Source organism: Ovis canadensis, chromosome 4 (genome assembly GCF_042477335.2).
Source record: "Ovis canadensis isolate MfBH-ARS-UI-01 breed Bighorn chromosome 4, ARS-UI_OviCan_v2, whole genome shotgun sequence".
NCBI lineage: Eukaryota > Metazoa > Chordata > Mammalia > Artiodactyla > Bovidae > Ovis > Ovis canadensis.
In genome coordinates this window covers 102,477,459-102,504,094 of record NC_091248.1, presented here as the reverse complement: position 1 = coordinate 102,504,094, position 26,636 = coordinate 102,477,459, and the positions used below count along the sequence as shown (strand labels likewise).

At 40.9% G+C, this 26,636-nt stretch overlaps 1 protein-coding gene across 2 annotated transcripts in view; it reads left to right on the top strand.

The window, feature by feature from the left end:
* Window positions 1–12,870: 12,870 nt before the first annotated feature.
* Window positions 12,871–26,636, top strand: part of SLC13A1 (solute carrier family 13 member 1) — a 102,082-nt gene continuing 88,316 nt past the window's right edge. For both annotated transcript variants that reach the window (XM_069588290.1, XM_069588289.1), the window contains exon 1: window positions 12,871–13,296. In XM_069588290.1, the coding sequence (XP_069444391.1) occupies window positions 13,198–13,296 (99 nt within the window). In that variant the 5' untranslated portion in view covers window positions 12,871–13,197. The remainder of the gene's footprint in view (window positions 13,297–26,636) is intronic.

Below are 26,636 nucleotides of genomic sequence, written 5' to 3'. Positions count from 1 at the left end.
CAGATTTCTCAAGAGGCTGGTCAGGTGGTCTGGTATTCCCATCTCTTGAAGAATTTTCCACAGTTTATTGTGATCCATACAGTCAAAGGCTTTGGCATAGTCAGTAAAGCAGAAATAGATGTTTTTCTGGAACTCTCTTGCTTTTTCCATGATCCAGCGGATGTTGGCAATTTGATCTCTGGTTCTTCTGCCTTTTCTAAAACCAGCCTGAACAACAGGAAGTTCACGGTTCACATAATGCTGAAGCCTGGTTTGGAGAATTTTGAGCATTATTTTACTAAGAGGGTTCCCTTTTCTCCACACCTCCAGAATTTATTGTTTGTAGACTTTTTAATGATGGCCATTCTGACAGGCAAGAGATGACACCTTATTGTGGTTTTGATTTCCATTTCTTGAATGATGAGTGATGTTGAACATCTTTTCATTGACCCAGCAATCCCAATGCTGGGCATATACACCAAGGAAACCAGAACTGAAAGAGACACACATACCCCAAATTTCATTGCAGCACTATTTACAATAGCTAAGACATGGAAGCAACCTAGGTGTCCATCAGCTGATGAATGGATCAGGAAGTTGTGGTACATATACACAATAGAAAATTACTCAGCTATAAAATGGAATGCATTTGACCCAGGTGTAATGAGGTGGATGAAACTGGAACTTATTAGATAGAGAGATGCAGGTCAGAAAGAGAAAGACAAACACTGTATATTAACACATATTTATGGAATTTAGAAAGACAATAAAAATGATTCTACATGTAGGGCGGAAAGGAGATACAGATGTAAAGAATGGACTTTTGGACTCAGTTGGAGAAGGTGAGGGTGGGATGATTTGAGAGAATAGCATTGAAACATGTACATTACCATAAGTAAAACATGACCAGTGCAAGTTTAATGCATGAAGCAGGGCACCCAAAGCCGGTGCTCTGGGACAACCCAGAGGGATGGGGTGAGGAGGGAGGTGGGAGGGGGGTTCAGGATGGGGGAACACTGTGCACCCATGGCTGATTCATGTTGATGTATGGCAAAAACCATCACAATATTGTAAATAATTATCTTCCAATTAAAATAGATAGTTAATTAAAAAAAGAAAGGGAATATGGATTTTATGGGGGGGGAGAAGAGACTGCAGATAATTTGTTGGGAAACTACTTTACAGAAAATCATCAAAGATTAAACAGGGCAGTGCAGAAAGATGAGGCTGAAAACACACTAGCATTCTATTCTGTAAGGCCTTTCAAATTATGTATGGATATTGGACATTTTTTTCCATAGTGAAGAGGCACTGATATGTCCAAACAGGAGAAAAATGTGGTCAGATTCTTTTGGGAAGATCTCTTTGGTGTCATTGTGGAGGTTGTATCATTGGAGAAGGTGTTAGGAATGGAGACATAGACCAGTTATGAGGCCAGTAATAGTAAGGGAAGGCGAGTCTGAACAAAGAACAGTGGTCATGGAGATGAGGAAGACATGAGATTTGAGAGCACTGCAGGGATAAAGAGAAGAGGCTCCATGATGGACGAAGTGGGGAGTGGGGATGAAGAATAGAACTGACATAATGTCCGGATCCCTGGTTAGTGGGGACTTGGAGCCTTCTCGATGCCATGACAAACTGACCCTATGTTCTAGTTTGTTTGGGGCTCTCCTAGTTTTAGTACTGAAAGTCTCATGTCACAGAAGACTCTCAGTCCTGGGAAAACTGGTACAATTTGTCACCTTAGTTATGAGCCTGATATGCTGGCCCCTCAGGTCACCACAGACATCTTCATGGCCACTAAACTGCCACTCTACGCTCAATCTCTGCCAAGTTTTCTAAATTAATGTATTCGTATCACACTCAGAGTTCCTGATCCAGGATCGGCTTACTCATCTGGGCAGGACAGCTGCCTCACTCATGGACGAACTGGCTGTAGACCCTCCTTTCAGCAGCTGCACCCTGTTTACCACATTCCCAATAGAAAACACGGCAGGACACTCAGAAGTGACTCTGGCCCCTGTGTCTTCAGGTGGCCTCAGTCTTGCAGCCCTGTGCTCTGTGCCTTCCTCACTGTGTATATGGATGCTCAGTTGCTCAGTCATGTCCAACTCCCTGTGACCCCATGGATTAAAGCCTGCCCTGCTCCTCTGTCCGTGGGATTGTCTAGGCAAGATACTGGAATGGGCTGCCAATCCTCCTTCAAGGGATCTTCCCAACCAAGGACCGAACCCGCATCTCCTCCATTGGCAGATGGATTTTTTACTTCTGCCCAATTATGGTACCCAGTTATGCTGTCTGTGGGAAGTCAGATTAGTGGTGACTTGGGGGCGGGAGAAGCACCAGCTCTGGAATCACACAGATCTGGATCTGAACTTCATATGAGTGACCTCAAGCAATTTACTTAACCTCCTGGAGTTTCATCTGTAACAATGAGACTATTATTAGAAATCAAAGGCATGACAAAATACAAAATACCAGCCATCAGTAATTTGATTTCTTTTTCCTTGGTCTTTATAATTTCAGGTGATATCTCCCCCTGAGGAGAGAGGCTGAGGTTCAGTTCACACTGTCAGCCTTGGTGCTTTCTGGCCAAGCTTCTCTATTTTCCCAGCAGACTCTACTGAAATCACTGTGTGGCTGATGTTGAATCTGTCCAAGAGGTAACATCCCTACAGGAGTACAGAAAAGAATGAAAAGCCTGGAGGAAATATGTTAGGAGTTTCCAGTAGTATTAGGTTCACACTGACTTCACATGTGATTTTCTGGATGTCTATTTATAGAGTCACACCTAGGCATTCACACGTTTAATATTGATAACATTTCCTTTCTAGAAAACATGAGCATTTCTAATTCTTAAATAATGATTGATGAATAATCCATTTTTCTTTGGCGAAATCAGTGATGCAATAATAACCAATGCTTCTTATCCAAACAAATGCATATTTTGAGGTATAGAACTGATTGGTAAAGTTGAAAGTAACTTACACCTTAGAAAACACCATTTATGTCCTTTTTACCATTTGTGCAGCCAAGAATAGAAAAGTAGACATATTCATATGTGCAATCTAAATTTCCGTGAAGGACAATTTCAACAATTTTATAGGAAATGTGATTTTATGCTCAAAGACACAGGAAAATGCCATCCTGATTGTCAACAAGGCAAAAGTCATTGCTATTAACTGTATATCAGTAAGTGAGATGTCAATATTGAACCAGATTCTAGAATGGAGACATTCTAGAAAGGGAGACAGTTGAGTAGGCCTGAGTTCCTGACAGTATCCAAAAGCTACTTTCTAGTGCAAGAGTGTCAACTTGAAGGAAGGTACTTGGAGAAGGGAACTTGCTGAATACATTATCAATTATTTTGAATAAAAACGTGGAGGACACTATCATTAAATATGTTTATAGCATGCATATGATAAGTAGCCCAAGTCATGGCAATTTAAACTATGTGTAAAAATCTAACAAGATGGAAATTAGTAGGGCAAATTTACCATATTTTTTAAGATGACAAGTTAGAGATTACTTAGCTATAGCACATATGCAAATTTATGGCATAGCAAGTTCAAAATATTACAGCAATGTTATGGAGCAAATGTAGCTGGCATTGCTCTAGGAACCGCATCTAGAACCAGGGAGGTGATATTCCAGCTCTGCTTCTGTGTGCCCAGCAGCATATGCAATAGAGCATGAAACTCATGCCCTAGCCAGGGCTATAGAATAGCAAAAAACCTCCATGTCCTTAGTTTAAGATGAACTCCCAGGATAGCAAAGAAACGTAAAATCTGAGACATGAGACAGTGTTGAAGCAAATGGGTAAGGGAAGAGTTCAAATATTTAAAGGCTGTCATATAGAGGAGTAGCTTGATTTTCCCCTTAGTGGCCCCCCAAAGCAGAATTCAAACAGTAAATGGAAGCTACAGGAAGGCAAATTTTGGCTCAATGTCTAAGGGGAGAAATCTAAGAAGAGGGGGGCTATTTAAATATGGAATGAGGGGTGAATCATCCATCATTAGAGACATTCAAGAATGGGCTGGGAAAGAATGGGTTTTGTTTGTTTGTTTGTTTGTTTTGGCACTAATATTACTTGTGGGACTAGAAGAATACTTGTGGGACTAGAAGAATTTTCCCAACCAGAGATGCTATAATTCTCTAAAAGTAGAGAAAAACACATTTGATCAAGACTTTCACTGTGAAATTTTATAATTTATTTTAGGGACTATGAAAATGGAGATTATTTTGAAAGACAGCAGAGTACTCAGCATTAATTGCTCTCCCATAGCACTTGTCTTATGCCCTACAAAGCCACCAGGAGTTCTTGGCTATGTACACACTGCCTTCCCCATTGGATAGCAGGTCCCTTGTGAAGAAAACACAGTCTCTCATTCACATCAATGTACTCACTACAAGAGTCCATTTTATCAGCCCCATTTCTTTAAAACCTCCTAGAATTCAAGCCATTCCTCATCCCTATTATTTTATATTATGTTTATCCAGGTCAAAAGTGTTAATTAAGCCAAACCCTCATGGTTTGTCCTCTAATGTGGTTTAACTCTGCTTTTGCTGCTGCTGCTGCTAAGTCGCTGCAGTTGTGTCTGATTCTGTGCGACCCCATAGATGGCAGCCCACCAGGCTCCCCCGTCCCTGGGATTCTCCAGGCAAGAACACTGGAGTGGGTTGCCATTGCCTTCTCCGGTTTAACTCTACAGTCCTACAAATGAAGAAGAGAATGTTGTTCTGAAAATGTACCTCTATGTCTTTGAAAAATGGAGAAAGCTTAAATAACTTATCTTCTATTTCTTTGCACTGATCACTAGGAATGCTATCTTATTCTTTGGAACTGTGCATTCAAATGAGTATATCACTGCAAAATCATTGCAGATGGTGACTGCAGCCATGAAATTAAAAGATGCTTACTCCTTGGAAGAAAAGTTATGACCAACCTAGATAGCATATTAAAAAGCAGAGACGATACTTTGCCAACAAAGGTCTGTCTAGTCAAGGCTATGGTTTTTCCAGTAGTCATGTATGGATGTGAGAGCTGGACTATAAAGAAAGCTGAGCACCAAAGAATTGATGCTTTTGAACTGTGGTATTGGAAGGACTAATGTTGAAAGCTGAAACTCCAATACTTTTGGCCACCTGATGCAAAGAACTGACTCACTGGAAAAGATCCTGATGCCTGAAAGATTGAGGACAGGAGGAGAAGGGGATGACAGAGGATGAGATGGTTGGATGGCATCACCGACTCAATGGACATGAGTTTGAGTAAACTCCAGGAGTTGGTGATGGACAGGGAGGCCTGATGTGCTGCAGTCCTTGGGGTCACAAAGAGTCAGGCATGACTGAGTGACTGAACTGAACTGAAATAACCTATCAGAATAAACATTGGTATGTTTCTTCATAAGGCTGTAAGTAGTCACAAAGCACATACTTCCTTCCCCTAAGCAATAAGTTTCCTCTATAAGCAGCTATTTGGACCAAAAGCCAGCAAACTCAAATAGTAATGGAGAAGTCAAGTAGTAAAGAGCAATGACTGCTGTAGCTATGCCAACAGAAATTTACTGTAGGAGGGCACCCTGGCTGACTTTCTGTATTCATGTTAACAACACACTTAGGTAAAAATCAGGTAAAAAATGAAATACTCCACACTTAGGTAAAAATTAATTTCTGAAGAAGATGGGTCAGCTTGACAGTAAGCTGGATTGTGTCAATGCCACTCACTACACTTAACATGAAATTGCTGTTAGAAACTTTATCTTTTCATTGTCATCAAGGCCAGGAGATGTATCAAGCTCAAATGGACAATATATTTGGAGGCAAAAATGAAGGGAGAAATACCAACGTTTTTCCCAAGAAAGAAAACTGGACCCATTCGTCTATAAGCAACAAAACTGAATTCATAGCAGCACTGAGATTCCTAGGGGAAAAATTTGACCTTTCTTGTTGCTTTAAATTGGTCTTTCTGCTGCTGTTGCTGCTGCTGAGTCGCTTCAGTCGTGTCCGACTCTGTGCGACCCCATAGATGGCAGCCCACCAGGCTCCCCCATTCCTGGGATTCTCCAGGCAAGAACACTGGAGTGGGTTGCCATTTCCTTCTCCAATGTGTGAAAGTGAAAAGTGAAAGTGAAGTCGCTCAGTCATATCCGACTCTTAGCGACCCCATGGTTTCTCTGGCTTTACCCAAAAGCAGTTTCTGATTGCCTACTTGAACCCTATGAAATCGTTATAACTTCACAAAAGGAGCGAACATTTGGATCAGCCAGGGTCATAGCGTGGTTCTATGTGATTTATGTCATTGGATCTTCAGCTTCCATTTTTTTGGAGTCCTAGAGTTATAGCAGTCCTCTCAGAGCCCCTCAAACTCTGATCTGCCTTCCACTCAGGGACTGACAAGAAAGGCTACATCTGGGAGTCCTGTCACCTCTGAATTCCCTGGAAGTTCTCGCGAGGAGTCCCACACTGTTTCCTATGCGAAGGCTGCTGGAATAGGACCATTACATAATGTAACGAGGCAGGGTGGTAAGGGACAAGCAGGGAGCAGGATGACTCAGAGTTCTAGACATTTTTGAGTAGCTTGATTAGGTTTCCTTTTCTAACAATGGGCTAAGTATTCTGGTATGTTTTTTCTCTTCCCCTCTTTTCAGCATCCCCAGCCTCCTCCCTCCATCCCTGAATTTTCCCCTCTCATCCCCCAGAGAACTCAAGATAAAGACATAGTCAAGCTTGGTCAAGAGGAAAAAACATCCCATCCACCCCAGTGGCGGGTGTGACTGGTCGTGTCTAAGCAGAATACTGAAGTGTTCAGGCAGCTGCTGTTCTTGCCAAAAATAGATCCTCCTCTTGTGGAATTTGCTTTGCTTCTCAGTTCATGGGAGTTCAGGTCACCACCTCATGGGACACAGTTCAATCTTCATCTGTTCAGTCAGTCATTTACTTCATGGTATTAGAGGAATGATTATTGAGGTTGTGGTTAATAATGAATGATACCATTTTAGGAGTCCAGGGAGTGGTTCATGAACCTGGAGTCTCCAGGGCAGATTACCTTACCCTGCATAATGCCTTTATCCTTCAGTTTAGAAAATGAAAATCAAAACTGATACAGTTAATTGATGTGGGCCTTGAAATTTCACTTTCATCAAGACAATTCATCACCTTAAAGAATAGAAAAGTAAACATGAAGAAATAAAAAATGCTAAAAAGTGTCAAAGTAAATGACTACTGGATGCCAATTAGGAGGGGGAAAATTATCTTAGTTTTCACAGGAGAAGGCAAGGCACCCCACTCCAGTACTCTTGCCTGGAAAATCCCATGGACAGAGGAGCCTGGTAGGCTGCAGTCCATGGGGTCGCTCAGTCGTGTCTGACTGAGCGACTTCACTTTGACTTTTCACTTTCATGCATTGGAGAAGGAAACGGCAACCCACTCCAGTATTCTTGCCTGGAGAATCCCAGGGATGGGGGAGCCTGGTGGGCTGCCATCTATGGGGTCACACAGAGTTGGATACGACTGAAGCGACTTAGCAGCAGCAGCAGCAGCAGCAAAAAGGTTTTAGCGCAGAGCTCACATACGGAACTCAGGGAGTAAACACTTCACAGTGCAGTGTCTGGAAATGATAGAATTTATGATAATAACTAGAATATATAAATGGGATGCATGATAAGTGAGTTTCAGAAAGAGGAACTAGTCAAAGCACAGAAGCAAATGACTGTGAAGAGAAAATACTTGCATACCTGCCTCGATAGTCTAAGAAAGAGCAATCAAGTAAAACTGGCATGCACTTTGAACTCAACAAATTTTAAGAATGAAAACGGGCACTCATAATTGAAGGAAATGCAATATTTTTATATACAAGTATGCATGACTTCATTCACCAACAATAACAGCATGTTGATTCTTTTTCCTTAGTCAAAGCATACACTAAGCATATATACTTTTTATCTAAGTATTTATGGGTACATTTGCAATGGAGAAATATTCCCCTGTTGAACACACCATATGTATTTTTTCTTTGAAAATCTAAATACTTAACTGAAGAACTGCTCCTGTAATCCATACTGTGTAAGCAATGAGGTTAATTGGTTCGTATTTATCTGTACTTATAGGCCAATATAGAGAAATTTTTCACTGAGTCAAGCGAAAGTCCCTTTGCTTGTCACTTTGCTAGGGACATAAGGGAAGTAAACTAATATCCCCGTTTATTCACAGAGTTAGCAAGTTTATTGAGGATTTGAGATTGATATGCATTATTAAAATAGTAATTAATGTCAGATTTTCTACTCACAAGCTAAAATGCATCTTAAGCCAACCAAAAATGACCCAATAGGGCAGGGACTCTGCACTCTTGTCAAGCACTCTGTTATTTGAACACAGGTGGCTGGAGGAGCTTCCCAGGTGAGTCCATGAAGACTCAGAAGTTGTCAGGATGGATTTATAGAACGCAGAAGATTTGAGATGAGTGTACTAGGTCAAATTTCAAGGATGGTGGAATTTAAAGACAAAGAGGAAAGTATTTTCTTAGAAGAAGGAAAGGCCTGAAGAAGAGCACCAATTTGAGAGTAAATGTGGCATAATAAAGGGCCAACCAGAAAACAAGCCTGAGAGAAGTATGAATGTTGGCACTAAAAGCTGGTTTCCACTCCCCTTGCATCAATTATCTACGCAAACACAACTCAGGTGTCTAACGTCTTCATGAACATAACCAGAATATATACAGCAGGAATTTTTCTTTCTCTTTATGCCTGAACCTGATTTTCACATATGTGCTTAATTGCTTGTCATGTCCAGCTCTTTGCAACCCCTTGGACTGTATAGCCTGCCAGGCTCCTCTGTCCATGGAATTCTCCAGGCCAGAATATTGGAGTGGGTAACCATTCCCTTCTCCAGAGGATCTTTCTGACCCAGGGATCGAAGCCAGGTCTCCTGCATTGCAAGCGGATTCTTTACCATCTGAGCCACCAGAGAAGCCTGATTTTCATGTGTTATGTCCAATTATAAGGCTTAATGGACATTAAGAAAGGAAGCCCTAAAGCTACAATTGCTAAGCCAACCAAATTGTGTACCTATAGACAAATGCTAGATTTGATGGGTTAGTGCTTAGTGTCAAATTAATAGTCATTATGGCAGAAAAATGGCATAGTACCCCACCAAAAAAAACAAAACCCACATCTTAGGTGCCAGAAACAACTGAATTTAAATCATTGTTATACCACTTACTAGCGAAGACATCAAAGTTGGCCTCTTTGGAATTTTAATTTTCAAATCTGTCTAAGAGAAATATAAAAGCACATACAATTCCTATAACTTGTATTGGATTTTGAAGACTGAATGAGATGGTCAATCTGACAAAGTAGCTGGCAGTGAATGAATGAACAATATTTGTAATATTTTCTATTTATAAAGATGTTTTAAATGGATTAATCCATGGTTATACAATGATATACTTCCCTGGTGGCTCAGACAGTAAAGCGTCTGCCTACAATGCTGGAGAGGTGGGTTCAATCCCTGGGTCGGGAAGATAACCTAGAGAAGGAAATGGTAACCCACTCCAGTATTCTTGCCTGGAAAATCCCATGGACGGATTTTCCTAGCTGAGTAGGCTGCAGTCCATGGGGTCGCAAAGAGTCAGACATGACTGAACGACTTCACTTTCATTTTCACTTTCTATTCAATGATATGATTTGTTTTAGATCAGATAGAGAAAACATCACAATTGTGATATAGGGCTTTCCTGGAGGCTCAGACGGTAAAGAATCTGCCTGCAATGCAGAAGACCCAGGTTCCATCTCTGGGTTGGGAAGATCCCCTGGAGAAGGAAATGGCAACCCACTCCAGTATTCTTACCTAGAGAAACCCATGGACAGAGGAGCCTGACAGGCAATAGTCCACCAGGTCACAAAGAATTGAACATGACTGAGAGACTAACGTTTTCACTTCACTTTCATTTTCAAAAGAGATTTATGCTTTTCTGTGCAAATAAGAGGTGAAATTTGACAACTGTGTAACTGTTTAGCAATGTGATGTGTTGTGAAATACACCTTAAGATATGTTTCTAAAGGGCCCAAAGTCTCCATTCGAGCTTCACTCCCTGCTGATGCTCACAGAGGTATCCAGTCCTATCAGTCATTTGTGGTTAGTGTGAATTGTTTGGTCAAATCTTTTAACTTATTGACAGTGGAGAGTAAACTCCTGAAACAGGAGATTGGCTGGATGTAAAGAAAAGATAGAACCATTCTGTAATAAGGAGCAGCCACAGAAGATGAAGATGGCTAGATCCTCAGGCCATCATAGGGGAGGTCCTGCAAAAACTGGTCTGGTGAGAAATGGGAATCAGAATAGAGAAAATGATGCAAAGAATGGAGGCCCTGATGAAATGTCAAGTGTTTTTCCTGTAGCCTCCTTCTTTCGGGAGTATCACCGTTCCCTGCATGCATAGGCCTTCATTTCTATTAAATATCACGCAAATGCCTTTTCCTTTTTGGTGACATCTCACAGAGCAAAATCTTCTATGATGAGAAAGTGAGGCTCACATGGTCTCACCAGGTGGCCAGAGGAAATCTGAGAACAGAAATGATTTCTCCAAAAAATATATATTATAAAAGCATGCAATGAACTGCACAGAGTGTGATATAGGAAAAAAAAGTATCAAAGGTGTTTGAAGTAACTCATTCCTTTCACGTGTTTTTTAATACTATGATCACTGCTCCTTTTCCAGTGCTCACTATTTACTACTATTATTTATAATTACCCTCCTTTTTTTTTTCATCTGAGAAACTCAAGATGTAATGTGCCTTTCTGGTTTGCAGACTTTTTTTTTTCTGTTTACTATTCTGATTTTCCTGAATCACTATAGATGATATATCTTTAGAAATTTAAACTTGTAGAGGGAAAAGGTGTTTTCCCATCTACATTAGCAGTACAGTGAGGTGAGTTTTGTTGAAAGAATTCTCTTTCTTGATGGGAAAAAAAAGAGCAGAGTTACATTAGTGGGGAATTAGAAATAAGATCTACATGTTAATCATAGATTGCATAAAAGTGACGTTATTTGTCACAAGAGAAATTGAGTATAGGATGGTGCAGTGGTAAAGAATCTGCCTGCCAATGCAAGAGACACAGGAGATGTGGGTTTGATCCCTGGGTGGGGAAGATACTCTGAAGTGAGAAATGGCAAGGCGGGGGGGGCGCTTCCCCGGTGGCTCAGAGGTTAAAGTGTCTGCCTGCAATACGGGAGACCCAGGTTCAATCCGTGGGTTGGGAAGATCCCCTGGAGAAGGAAATGATAACCCATTCCAGTATTCTTGCCTGGAGAATCCCATGGATGGAGAAGCCTCGTAGGCTACAGTCCACGGGTCGCAAAGAGTCCGACACAACTGAGCGACTTCACTTTCACTTTCTAGTATTCTTGCCTAGAGAATCCCATGCATAGAGGAGCCTGGTGAACTACAGTCCATGGGGTCACAAAGAGTCAGACACAACTGAGCAGCTGAGCACACAACACACACAGAAGGAAATGTGTTTGGTTTATACCCAGGGCTAATTGTTTAGTTGAGGTTACTTGGAGGATAAATTTACCAGACAATGAAAAATTAATCAATGACTCCCTAGCCCTAAGGAGTTTCAAAACATATTCTTGCTATTGCTGTCAGAACAGTTCCCATCTACACACACACACACACACACACACACACACACACACACTCACTCACTCTTAATTGATGCTTTTGAACTGTGGTGTTGGAGAAGATTCTTGAGAGTCCCTTGGACTGCAAGGAGATCCAACCAGTCCATTCTGAAAGAGATCAGCCCTGGGATTTCTTTGGAAGGAATGAATGATGCTAAAGCTGAAACTCCAGTACTTTGGCCACCTCATGCGAAGAGTTGACTCCTTGGAAAAGACTTTGATGCTGGGAGGGATTGGGGGCAGGAGGAGAAGGGAACGACCGAAGATGAGATGGCTGGATGGCATCACTGACTCAATGGACATGAGTCTGAGTGAACTCCGGAAGTTGGTGATGGACAGGGAGGCTTGGCGTGCTGCGATTCATGGGGTCGCAAAACGTCAGACACGACTGAGCGACTGAACTGAACTGAATGACTCTGTACAAATTCCCTGATAATTATCTAGTCAATCCAGCCAGTATCAGCACAATAGTATCAACCTAATCCTGAAAAAGTCTTATAGGTGAGGGCTGTAAGACTTTATGATAACTTGGTTTCCTATCCAAAGCAGTCATGGCGTCCAAGAAATACACAGAACTGTGCATTTAAACAGTGAAAAAATTATTGTGTACCTGGGTGTGGTATTGGGGCTTCCCAGGTGATGCTTGTGGTAAAGAACTTGCCTGCCAATGCAGGAAACACAGGAGACACAGCTTCGATCCCTGGATTGGGAAGATCCCCGGGAGAAGGACATGATCACCCACTCCAGTACTGTTGCTTGGAGAATCCCATGGACAGAGGAGCCTGGTGGGATACAGTCCATAGGGTCGCAAAGAGTCAGGTACTACTGAAGCTTCTACATAGTATGCATGCACAGGTGTGATACTGGGGATCTATTAGCTATCAGAAGCATTGGTATTTATCTTTTGAATGAGAACAGAGAAGTTCTGAATGAGAGAAGTCAGGAGCTCTCCTCGGAGCCAAACTCCACAAAGGCAGTGGACTTTCAATATCTTATCTGAGCAAGCCCAGGAAAACCCATCTGCACCCAAAACTTGCCTTTCACGTTGGAATTCCTACTCCTGGGGTTGCTATTTCGATTCACAAACTGAAAATGTACTTCATTGGAAAGGATACTGGAGGCACCCAGTAAAGACTTGCTCAAGGTGCCACCTAAGGGTGGAGCCTCATAATCAGGGGACATCAAAAGGTGGGGAGGGAACTCCTTGTGGGCAGACTCAACCCAGCTCATGGTTTTGCCTCCTAGACTTAGACAGTTTCTATTCCAGTTACAATACACAAACTAAATAAGGACAGTTTTTGCCTTTCAAAAACCCTAGCAGAAAATGGTCTTTGATTTCTCACACTCTTGGGCTTATCTCTCCATGTGAATTGTGACAGTAAAACAATAAAAATTGAGATTTAATTTTAACTCATGTTGGTGAGTCTGGGGCAGTAAATGAAGATAATGAGCTAGAGAAATATTAATCCAGGTCGGTTATTTAAGGCCTGCCCTTTTTTTGAGGAGAACACTATTGAAGCCACCTGTGCAAGACAATGAAATTCTTCAGTTACATTTTAGTTTATCGCCGGTTGCTCCTTGTAGTTTTCACTCTGTTGATTTTATTGCCATTGCCACTCATCCTCCGCTCGAAGGTAAGTGAACCTGGAGAACAGGCTGGTGGGTTTTCTGAGGTATCGAATTGTCCTTTATTGTTGCTATGCAATTATCTGTCTTGGAGCTGAAAGGGTGACACCTTGGGCTTGAAATCAGGATGGTTATACATTGTATTTTGTCCATTTTTCTCCCTTTTAATGATTAATGCTGTTGATACTCAGTGTGATTAACTAGAATAATTAAATAGTATATTCAATCAGAATTGTTCTCTGTTTGGCGACCAGATGAGAAGAACAAAAGAATCATGACCCTTGAGATCCTGTTGGTCTAGTTATCAATCTCCAGGGAGCATCCCAGTTTAACACAGTCCCTTGCCCTGAGACTAGGCAGCAATGTGACACTGGTGGAAAGAGCTCAAAGGACAATCGGAATTCCTAGGGATGATCTGTGCTATGTGCTTAGCCTCTTCAGTCATGTCCAACTCTGTGACCCTATGGACTGTAGCCCACCAGGCTCCTCCGTCCATGGGATTCTCCAGGAAAGGTGATCTACTGCAAATTAATTTACTTGGCAGTTCCATGTTTTGGTGTAGGCCATGGAACCCCCTGGAAGTGCTGCAGCCCTTGGGGTCACAAAGAGTTGGACACAACTTAGCAAATGAACAACACAAGAACATTAGAAGAAGACACTGAAAGCAAGAAGTAATTTTCCTTGTTTAATCAGAGAATCTAACACATTATTGCACATGTTCTGATCATTTGAGATTTTTTTTTTTTTTGGTGTTCTTGTAGGGATTTTTTTGGTTTCCTTTAAGTCTGGTCAATTTATTAAGTGTAGAAATATAAACCCAATGCATTTTTATTACCTTGGTAAAAATGATTTGTATCTGAAAACATTTAGTGAATGCCTTATTTGTGCCAGGTGTGACAAGGGTCTCTTGGTGGCAAGAGAACAGTCCCCAGAGCCAGGCTCTCTGCTTTAGGTCCCAGGTTTCCACTTAGAAGCTATGTGACCTGGAAAAATTGATTGACCTTTCTGTGCTTCTATATTCTCCTATGTAAAATTGGGATTGTAATGGGCTTGTTGTAAGGATTAAGTGAATGAGCACCCACCAAGAACTTACTTGGAGCTGTGGCTGGCACACAGTAAGTGGGTTAGTGAGAATCTCCCCAAACCTGTTAACCCTACAGTGGTGCAGTTCCCACCACCCCATGATGCCTTTTCTCTGAGTAGAAGAAAACCTTCCTGAGGTTCTTCTCTAACAAGCATTAACCAAGGTTATATGAGTGTGAGTAAAAATAGAATCACAGTGATTGAAATACTCCAGCCTCCCTCAGCAGTCTGCCACTGGTCTGAAGGAAAATTGTCTTTCAGTCACTAAGTTGTGTCTGTCTCTGCAACTGTATGGACTGCAGTATGCCAGGCTTTTCTGTCCTTCACTATCTTCCAGAGTTTACTCAGATTCATGTCCATTGTGTCAGTGATGCCAACCAACCATCTCATCTCTGTCCCCTCCTTCTCCTCCTGCCCTCAATCTTTCCCAGCATCAGGGTCTTTTCCAGTGAGTGGGCTCTTTGCATCAGGTGGCCAAAGGATTGGAGCTTCAGCTTCAGCATCAATCCTTCCCAATGAATATTCAGGGTTGATTTCCTTTAGGATTGAGTGGTTGGATCTCCTTGCTGTCCAAGGGACTCTCAAGAGTCTTCTCCAGCACCGCAGTTCAAAGGCATCAATTCTTCAGTGCTCAGCCTTCTTTATGGTCCAACTCTCACATGTGTATATGACTACTGGAAAGCCCATAGCTTTGACTATACGGACCTTTGTTGGCAAAGTGATGTCTTTGCTTTTTAATAAGCTGTCTAGCTTTGTCAGCTTTTCTTCTAAGCCTTTTTCATTCACAGTGTGAAGGAACGTGAGATGAGATAATGAAAAGTCCTTTTTGGCTCTGCCAAGTTCTCCTTTACCAACAAAGCTGGTGAGGGGCCTGGCCTTGGCTTCCCGCGGCTTCAAGCTGTCACCTGGTGGGGGGGTGGGGGGAGAAAGAATGACCGCGAGGGGCTACAGCCTCTCAGGCTGGGTCTCTCTCAGCACTGAGGTCTCACAGCACCCTGAGGTGAGAGGGAAGAACTCCCCTCCCCTACTTTTTATCAGACATTGTTCTGAACCCCCAGATTCTTAGAGAATTTCTTGTGAAAACAGCAGGCAGCCCCCATTGTCCTTGGTTTGGTGGGTTTTGTTTTCAAATTCCATGTGATTCATCCTCCCCTCTTCCCCCTGCCCCTCCTACCCCAGCTAGCTCTGAGGACTCCTCCGAGTCTCTGGCAGGCACTAGATAGCAAACGTGAGGCATAGACACAAGTCTTTCATCTGAATACCACCCCCACCCCTCCACCCGCTTCAAAGACTCCTTACTCCATTCCGTGTTCACATGGCCGTCTTTTTCCAACTCCTCTGGTCCTACATGTCCCCCAGACCTGGCTGACTCTTACCGTGAGTACCTCCTGATTCATACCTGGACCCCTGCTATATTTTAATATTTCTGGTTACTCTCAGCATAAAGTCCTTACTTAGGGCTGAGAAAGTAAGTTAAACCAGTCGAGACAAACTTTGTCCATGATTGCATATCATCTGTGCTGCTCCTTTGACATATACATGCTTGACACTTTGCTTATCTTAACATAATTTTCAGAGAAAATGAATATAAGCTCTTTGCAAGGGAAGGGCAAGTAAATAAATAAAAAACAACGTTCTCTGTGCATGATTCATTAACCAGAAAAAGTGTACTCTTGCTAAGCAATGTAGTCATTGACTTTTTTTTTTTTTCCAAAGTGCTATGTCAAGAGTACATTAGGTCTGTGGGGAAACCTGGCATCAAGTTGCATTTGATGAACTGTGTCCTCTTTCCTTTCCCTCTAATCAACTCATTTGTTAAAACTCAATTAACATTATTGGGAGGATTTTTCCAAGTACAATAACATAATTTCATTTTTTTTGCTACTTTGAATGCATATTTAACCATTCAATCAACTGGTAATTAAACCCAAAGTATATTATTTTAACTGTTGCTTACAATGAAAGCAGAACTTTCTTTCAGAGAACTTAGGACTTTAGAAGGTATAAAATTGAAGTAGCGGCTACTTTGGTGTGGATTGAAATCATTGTATTGTAACTTTCAGGCTACAAAACTGTGAAGTCTATACTTCTAAACACAGAGTAACAGAACAACTAAAGAGTTCAAGCAAACAAAAAGTCAATTTTGCTTCATAAAAACACAATAAATCTATACGATGGTGGAACTAATAAACAATAAATTATTGACTGATTTTTTTTCATTTCCCTGCTGAATTTTGAGTTGTTTCTGTAGACAGGCCTTAACCCTTAGCTTAATTCAACCTTAATTTAAAAATGTAGCTTCAAAGATGAGAGCCCATAAGTGGCTTTAAAATGTAATGTTCAAAAGTGAGGGGAAGGGCTTTGCTTTGCAGAGCTTGCTTCTATTCCAGACATTCTACCAGCTGCTTTATCCAAGTTATCTTATTTAAGGTTCATTACAAACCAAGAAGACAATCATAAATGTCCTAGCATTCTCGTTTTACATTTGCAGAAATTGACATTCAAAGACATGTGACCCAGCAAAGGCCACAGGGATGGTATTGAAACGGGATTTGAACTCAGGTTCTGTCAGAACTCAGATTCATGCTTTAATAGTGGTTTTGTTTTACCCTTTTCTATATTTTGTATTTTTGAAGACTTGCCTTCTATTTTAAATAGTCACAAAAATGTGTGGCTTGATACTCATTTAGCAACAACTCAGGCATAACTCCTCACCATAATGCTTTAGAGAAGAGGTGTAAATTATTAGCCACTTCCTTAATTGACCTCAGGCAACTCAACTTCTTGAAGGTAGACAAGTGCAGTAATTTTAAACCTTGGGGATGGACCTAGGAGAACTGGAATAAGGGTCTCATGTATGTCATCTGCTGAATGTCCCAGAGACCCAGCTCTACAAGCTAGTGCAATCAGCTTCTCAGGATGTGATCCCCCTTCTCTTTACACTGGATGTTTACCATGAGTCATGGCATTAAGTTGGCATCTTACAATTTTTAGATGGAAGAGATTTTGCAACTGTGTATTTCCATGTTTTCATGGAAATAATATTTTATAGCAAAAGAAAATATTCATCACCCCAGAAACCTGTGGGTCTAAGTCAGACAGAAGTTCAAATTGAGTCCTTCTGAATCAGGTATTGTAATTGGTCAAATTTTGAAGACTAGACTTTGCGATAGAAACAAGTCAATAGCTTACCAATACATGGCTATACAGATGTCCAACCAACCTCTGTCTGACACGAGAGCCATGATCTCAACCACAATTAAATATCTGTGTCCTTATGTCTTCCAAGGGGAATAAGTATACTGATACATTGGTATAAAAGTCACTTTACTGAAGGAATTTTATCTTCTTATTGCTTTACATGAAACATCAGAAATACTGTCTTTTTAGTCATCACAAAATTATAAAGCTAGTTCCAGTCCTTCCCCAGTTAGTAGTTGTGTGCTTTGTGCTCAGCTGCTCCGCTGTGTCTGACTCTTTGCAAGCCCCTGGACTGTAGCCCTCCAGGCTCCTCTATCCATGGGATTTTGTAGGCAAAACCATTGGAACAGGTTGCCATTTCTTCCTCCAGGGAATCTTCCTGACGCAGGGATCGAACCCATGTCTCTTGCATTTCCTGCATTGGTAGGTAGTTTCTTTACCACTGAGCCACCTGGGAAGCTCCCAATGAGTAGTTAGCGGTCAGTAAAAGAAGCCTGTGATGTAATTGATGTTTATGTAAATGAGTAAAATTAATCCTTGAAACTGAAATGTTCTCTCTTTGGAGAGGAACTACCTTAAATATTTCCAGATAAAAGCTTATTAAAATTGGCCTAGGCTACATGCCTTAGTTCCACTGATATTCCCTGTGCAACATTATTCCTTTACGACTATTTTTAGCAGCTTGTTAATTTTATTCTTCTCAGAACTCTGTGCTATTTCTTTGCTTATTTTTCTAGTTCTTGGCTCTTTGTATTTCTTGTGATGGAACAACATGATAAAAAGAAGGCCAGGTTTGCCTGACGAGTTGTAAGGGAAGAAAATTGGACAATAATATTTTCTGTTTGTAGAGTGCATCTCTTACTGATATGTCGGTCCCTCTGGTTTATGTGTTCATTATGGACCCCTGTTTTTTTTTTTTCAGGAAGACAGTCCCACAGATATTGAGCAGCAGTCCTTAGTTGACTGGTTGTAAATCCAAGACCAGATTTCAGGTTTCTGTCAGATACTTTAGGATTTCCTGGGAAAATACTTTATGCCAAGAGAAAGCTGAAGAGAGGAGAGGGAGAGTCAGCTGAACAGAGCCTTAATTCGCTCTACCAGCCCCGGTCAGCAATGGAAGAAACACGGCTGAGAGGGCCACCTCTGCGTCTGTGGCTGTCATGGGCTGCTTCTGTTTCCTCCACAGTCTATGCCTCTGATGCATCGTGAATCTCAAAGTTATAATAGAAATTATGATAAGTAAAAGAAATAATACATAAGGAGAGACTTAGGTGCTCCATCTAGAAAAACTAAACAGATGGGAGAGATATAGCACTTGTAAAGAAATGTAAACCTTAAAGGGATAAAGGCTCTGATGGAAGAGGGGAAGTGGTAGGTTGAGAAGCCTGACAAAGGAAAGGAAAATGAGTGGGAGAGAATTTTAAAAGACCACAAGTGAGAGAAGAGGGAGGAGAGAAACTCGGAGAAAACATAAGGAACTTCTAAAGGGGCAAATGAAATTGGATATTGTTTTCAATGTTGGTCTAAAATATTGTAGGGATTTAAAATAAAGGGGTGTGTGCATGCTAAGTCATTTCAGTCGCCTCTGACTCTTTGCAACCCCATTGACTGTAGCCCACCAGGCTCCTCTGAGTGGGTTGCCATGCCCTCCTCCATGGGATCTTCTGGACCCAGGGATGGAACTCACATCTCTTATGTCTCCTGCATTGGCAAGCAGGTTCTTTACCGCTAGTGCCACCTGGGAAGCCCAAGATAAAGGGCTAAATGCTACAAATGCCGAGAAAATGAACATTTTAGATACCAAAGAGCATCCGAATGATGGAGGGCAAGAAGAAAAGTAAACATAGAATCATGCTGATGGTAATGTGGTAGGAGATGAACAAAACCAGGAAATCCAAATGTGATATATATTTATTTCATGAATATTTGCTGAGAACTTTCAAAGCCCAAAGTATGGTGCTCAGTGTACAGTGGCATCTTACGCAGTTTAAATTAATGTTTCTGCTTTCACGTAGCTTGCAAGGTTGCTGAAAAGTTAATATATACCATGGTCAGCATTCATCACAAAATAGGGTTGTATATAAATCCATGCCAGTGATGGAAACAAATCATTTATGTCATCGGTGCGTAGTTAAAGGGTGACTCTATCTAGGGAAGCAACATTCACCACCCCCTCCATTCCCCTACCATGCACAGTCCCGCTTGCCTACAACGTGCTGCTCCTTCTCTGTTCTTTGTCTCAGAGAATCGGCTGCCCCTCATCCAGGTCTGCAATCTGTGTGTCACGTCAGATCCCTCAGCTCCTCCTAAGCCCACACCACTCAGTCTATGTTCCTTTACCTCCCGAATCCACCTGCCTCCCATCTGAATCTTCATTTCCGTTCCTGCTGGCACTGTTCTCTAGGCTGCCTTCAACTCTCTCTTTCATAGACCATTTCACACTGTTTCCCTCTGAAGTCTCCTGCCAGAGGACTATTTTTAAAATGTCAGCCTCATTCTGTTGCATTTACCGCTGGTCCTAATTCTTCCATGGGCTTCCCAGGTGGCTCAGTGGGTAGAAACACAGGCAGATGTGGGTTTGATCCCTGGGTTGGGAAGATCCCCCGGAGGGGCACATGGAAACCCACTCCAGGATTCTTGCCTGGAGAATCCCGTGGAGGAGGAGCCTGGTGGGACACAGTCCATAGGGTCACAAAGAGTCAGGCGCAACTGAAAGGACTGAATACTCACTGGTACCACCTCTTCTGTGACTCCCTTTTGCTGACAGGGGGAAACATCTAACAGAACTTGCAGATATGCTGGGTCTTGGGATTTTGCCATTTCTTTGTCCTAATAGCCCTCCCCAAAGCCCCCGATATCTGACTCCTTCATTCACACTTCACTATCTGTGCCCCTAGAGTACCCATGACTATCCTTGTCTTTCTGTCTTTGGTGTGCTATGTCCCCTTCAGGGAGTGCCCACTCCTCTCACCTTGCGCTTGCTGGGAAAGGCAACCCAGGCTGTGATACAAGCAGACTCATTCTCCATGCTCTCATTGCATGATTGTGAAGACATCAGCCTCCACTGTACCGTATATTCCATTTTGCCTTTATCTTCACGTCCCCCTCTACACTGCAGATACCTCAAGAGCACAGAACACGCTGTTTACTTATTTCCTCTGGCCCAAGCACAATGCCTGTCCTACAGTAGATGGTTGATAACTGTACTGAACGAAAGGAATAAAGATCTCTCATGGCAGAAGGATGCAGATACCTGAGCTAGATCATATAGGAAGCAGAGGATACAGGAGAAAGGAGATGATGAAAGGAAAGAACTTCAAATAGAGTGTAAGAGCCACTAAGGGTCAGAACAAGAATGTAGGTAGGTGTATCAGGGGAATGGGGATGTGTCTCTTCCCGGAAGCTCTTCTCTTCAAGATACATTTTTATACTCTGTTTGGTAGTGATAAAGTAACTGAATGTCTACTATGAGCCTCCAACAACCATTAGAGTAGTCAATATTATCCCCATTTTACAGATGAGCAAGCAGGTACTCAAAGAGATTAAGCAATTTGCCCAAAGTCACACAGTCTCTAAGGGGAGTGAGGATTTACAGACAAGCTGTCTGACTCCCAAACTCATTGACACTACTGCTTCCTTGCTGGGATTTACATCAGATTTTTAAAAGCTTGCGCACTGCTGTTCTTGCATTTGTAATTACTAGAACACATATTTAGATGAGGTCTCCCACTGGATGGCAGAGCAACTATGACACAGGATAAACAGATCATGTGAGCAAGAAATAAACATTGGTTGTTTCAAGCTGCTGAGATTTAACCTAGGCTGTCCCAACTTATCTAGCATATTCTGAAAAACTCCCTAACTGGTTCTGTCACACTGCCCCCTGGTCCATGCCCTCATCTGTAAATTGAATAAGACTCTTACAAGAGTTTTGAGCGTTGTCTGTGAATTGGCTGCCCCAGGGTCACCTGAGGTACTTGTGGGCGTGAAGTCCAGGATGCTGCACGGTTAAGACGCATCGTGACTCTAAAGCAGTTAACCCACGGCCGGCATTTTTAATCACACTCTAGCATGTAGTCAGGTTGGAAAACAAGGTGATCTCTGGCTGTTTCCAGTTCCTCTGTGTGCGTGGGATGTGAACACAGAACATCTCCATTGCTAATTGGTTTCGGAAGTTAAATGAAAAGGAAATAAAAATTCCCTTGTAATTGACATAGTGGAGCCACTAATTGCCTTCCCTTGCTACCTATTTTGGGCTGAAAACGAATAAGAAATGCTAATTATTTTTCCTTAACTTTGTAGTTGAGCTTCTTACTCTCCATCTTCCAATCTGAGGCCAGTAGGAGTCACTTTAAGGTTTTCAGTTAATATGGACTGAGTCTTGAGAAATTCCTGCCACAGTAGTGGTAGGTGTGTCAGGAACCATGCAAAGCCCTTTACAGGCTCTGTCATATAATAATAGTGTTTTTCTTGTAGCACACAGATTCATAATGCGTGATTTTTCTTTCTCCCATTTTAATTGCTGTGCATTCTCTTTGAAAATCAAATGCTGTGACTGAGGCTTGTGATTGGTCCTACTTTTCTCAAGCTGTGCTGAGAAACCATACCCACATATGTACTAATTCCACATATGCCAAATTACTCCCTAATATCAGTTAGTCTGTCATTAAAAAGGAGAAGAGGTGAAAAACTGCATTTTAAAGGCTAATTTATATTTCAATTCTATCCAGAACTATAATTTAAAAGAGAGCTGAGGTGATTTTAAAATATAATCAACCACATTTCCCAAGATAATTTGACACTCAGAACTTCAGTCAGAGGGGAGTCATTATCCACATTGCCTTGTCCTAGCAGCATTTGCCTTTTCTGCCTCTGTAGCAAGTTCCTGGCTGCACTCTCTTGGGGCGGTTAAAACTAGATACAACGATGATATTGTGAAATGAGGAAGTGACCCAGGCAAGTAAAAGCTTTAGTTCCAATTCAAGCTCATTAGCAAAAGAGATGAAAACCTCAGGAGAACTATCAAGACCCATTATGATGGGCATCAAAATATCCAGTGCCAGGCAAGTAGAAAAGAAAATAGAAAAGAGAAAAGGCAAAGAAAAGAGATTCCTAGACTAAATAATTTATGCCTAGTAGAATATAGGGATCTCCTATCTAGGGATCAAGGTTTATTGTTTAGTTACTCAATAGTGTCCGACTCTTTGTGACCCCTTGGACTGCAGCCTGTCAGGCTCCTCTGTCCGTGGAATTTCCCAGGCAGATATACTGGAGTGAGTTACCATTTCCTTCTCCAGAGGATCTTCCCAGCCTAGGGATCGAACCCTCATCTCCTGCATTGACAGTTGGGTTCTGTACCACTGAGGCACTGAAAAAGCCCAGGGATCAGATATCTGAATAAAAACAGTAGTAGGAAAGACACTGAGGAAAAAAGCTTCAATCATTTAATAAGTGCCAGGCACTTACTATATGCCAACCATTGTTTTAAGTGCTTGGAACAGGGTAGTAAATGAAATATAAGACGTGCTCTCATGAATGTACTTGGGTAGAACTCTACTACATATTATTAGCAATGTGATTGTTGATCCTTCATTCAACATGGAATTAAAATACCTACTTTATAGAATTTGGGGAAGGACTACATAAAACAAGTATTATACCTGGTATGTCACAGGCATTCATAAATATTATTGTCCCCTCCTCTTACTCAATCAAGTCAGAAGGACAGATTTGTCTCTTTACTCGGCAAATATCTTCACCTTTGAAATAAGGTTTCCTATCTATAAAGCCTATGGTCAGCAGTCTGGATGAAATTTGTACAGTGAAGTCCCCTCCACCCTATTCTCCACCATAAGCACAACGCTGATAAACATTTCAATAAATCAAAATGGATCAGAAAAGCAAGCAAGGAGAGCAAACATGAGAGAGAAAGCTGTGGTCTAAAGTGCTCCCACGTCGTTTTGGGGTCAGAATTAATTTCAGTGCCACAAACTAAGTGCTAGAGAGTGATTTTCTTGGCAGGTCTGAATGACCAAACAAAACAGCTAGGCTGACCGCTGTCTGTGGAAGCATTCAGAGGAAGCAGTTTCTGCCCAGCCCCCAGCCAGGACTGACCCAAACTTCCTGATCCAGCAAGATGGCTGGATTTGCATTGTTCTGGCAGGACTGAACCTCAGGCTGACAAGATAGAGCACATACTGGACTGCAAGCTGGGGACTGGCTGCAGGCAACTGTAAAAGCTTTAGGAGGACAGAAGGGAACAACACAGAAACAAATACCATGCAGGGTCAATCTGAAAACAAAATTTCAAACTGCGGTAAGACAATTAAGAAGGTCTGATAACGAAACCAACAGAGATGGAAACACTCCAAATAGGATAAAAGTAAGGGAAATCAGTAGATGAGAAATGGGGGAAGGGATCCATAATAAGTAACATTATTTTTGAAATAGAAATGTATCAATTACACCAACAAATTGAATAATCTAGAAATGGATAAGTTTCCAGAAACATACAACCCATGAAGACGGAGTCATAAACAGAAAATCCTCAACAGATTAATAAAGAGTGTGAGGTGCTTGAATCATAATCAGAAACTTCCTAACAAAGAAAAGCCCAGGCTCAGAGCTTCACTGGTAAACTCTACCAAATATTTTTTGAAAGAATTAATGCCAATGCTTTCCAAACTCTTCCAAAAAATTAAAGAGAAGTGAATACTTTCAAACTGATTTTATGAGGTCAATATCCTGATACCAGAGTCAGGCAAAGAGTTAATACAATGAAAGAAAATCACAGGTTCATATCCCTATAAACATGCACATAAAAATCCTCAACAAATACTAGCTGATCAAACTCATTAGCACATTAAAAGGATCATACAACATGACCAAGTGGGATTTATCCCTGGGATACCAGGATGATTCAATACATACCAATCAGTTAATGTGATGTATCACATTAACAGAATGAAGGATTTCTTTTAAAAATTACATGATCATATCCAGCTGCATGCAACAAATTCTGGTAAATTCTCTTTTCATTTTTATTATGTTACAAATATTTTCTAATTTTCCTGGTTATGACTTCTTAGATACACCCATCATTTAAAGTAGACATTTACTTTCCAAATACATGGGGTTTTCAAAGTAAAAATAATTATCACATTATCATCCCAAGAGATGCAGACAAATCATTAATAAAATTCAACATCCTTTCATGATTTAAAAAAAAAAAAACTCTCAACAAATTAAGTGTGCAAGGAATGAACCTTGGCATAATGAGGGATGTATATAACAAGCCCACATGTAACACCATCCTCAATGGTGAAAAACTGAAAGCTTTTCTATAAGACTAGAAGACAAGGATGCCCACTCTTACCACTTCTATTTAATACAGTACTAGAAGTCCTAACTAGAGCAATTAGGCAAGAAAGAAAGTAAAAGTCATCAAATTGGAAAGATGTAAACGATCTTCTGTGTAGAAAACCGTAAATACTCTACAAAAACCTTAGAACTAATAAACTGATGTAGTAAAGCTGCAGGATACAAAACCAATGTTAAAATCAGTTGTTTTCTACATGTTAACAACTATCAGAAAAGAAAGTTAAGAAAATAATCCCATTTAAAATAGCATCAAAAATAATAAAATACTTAGTAGTAAACTTAACCAAGGAGTTTAACCTTCTACACCGAAAACTATAAAACACTGATGAAAGAAATGAATGGAGACACACATAAATAGAAAGACATCTCATTTCGTGGATTAGAAGATTTAATATGCTAAAATATGTCCATCTACCCAAAGCAATCTACAAATTTAGTGCTAACCACATCAAAATTGCAAAGACTTCTTTTTTTTACAGAAATAGATAAAACACCCTTAAAATTCATATGTAACCACAAAACTGAATAACCAAAGGTATCTGAGCAAAGAGAATAAAGCTTGAGGCATCCATACTTCCTGATTTCAAAATACATGACAACACTACAGCAAATAAACAGTATGATACTGGCATAAAGACAGATACTGAGGCCAATGAAACAGAATAGAGAGCTTAGAAATAACCCATTCATATATGGTCAACTGATCTTTGATAAGAGTACCAAGAATATACAATAGACAGAAGACTTGAATGCACATTCTCCAAAGATAATATACAAACGAGCAACAGACAAATGAAAAGGTACTCAATATTTCATTGATCATCAGGGAAATGCAAATTAAAGCCACAGAAGTTATCGCCTCACATCTATTAGGATGGCTGTTACTTTTTTCCAAAAAAAGATAAGTGTTGGTGATGATGTGGAGAAATTTGTACCTTTGTACACTGCTAATAAAAATGTAAAATGATGCTGTCACTATGGAAAACAGTATGGAGGCTTCTTAAAAAACTAAAAATAGTTACCATATGTACAATCCAAAAATCTCACCTATAGATATATAGCCAAAAGAAATGAAATCAGGATATTCAAGGAGTATTTGTACTTCCATATTCATTGCAGCATTCTTCACAATATCCAAAACATGGGAATAACCTAAATGTCCATGGGCTGATGAATGGATAAAGGAAATGTGGTATGTATAGACAACAGAATATTTATTATTCAGTCTTAAAGAAAAAGAGGCAATCCTGTCATCTGCAGCTACATGGATAAACTGGGAAGATATTATGCTGAGAAATAAACCAGTAATAGAAAAAATACTGCATGATTCCACCTTTACGAGGCATATGAAATAGACAAGCTCATAGAAATATAGAGTAGAATGGTGGTTGCCAAAAGTTGAATGGATGGGGAGTTGTTCAAAGGGGAAAGTTTCAGTTATGCAAGATGAGTAAGTTCTAGAAATCTGCTGAACAACACAGTGTCCATAGTTAATATTGTACTGTACACTTAGAATTTTTAAGAATGTAGATCTCATGTTATGTGTCTTTAACACACACACAGAAACAAACAAAACCCAAAATGGGGCCTGAGGAAACTTTTGGACATGATGGATATGTTCATTACCTTGATTGTGGTGATAGCTTCACAAGTATCTACATATGTCCAAAACTCAACTAATTGT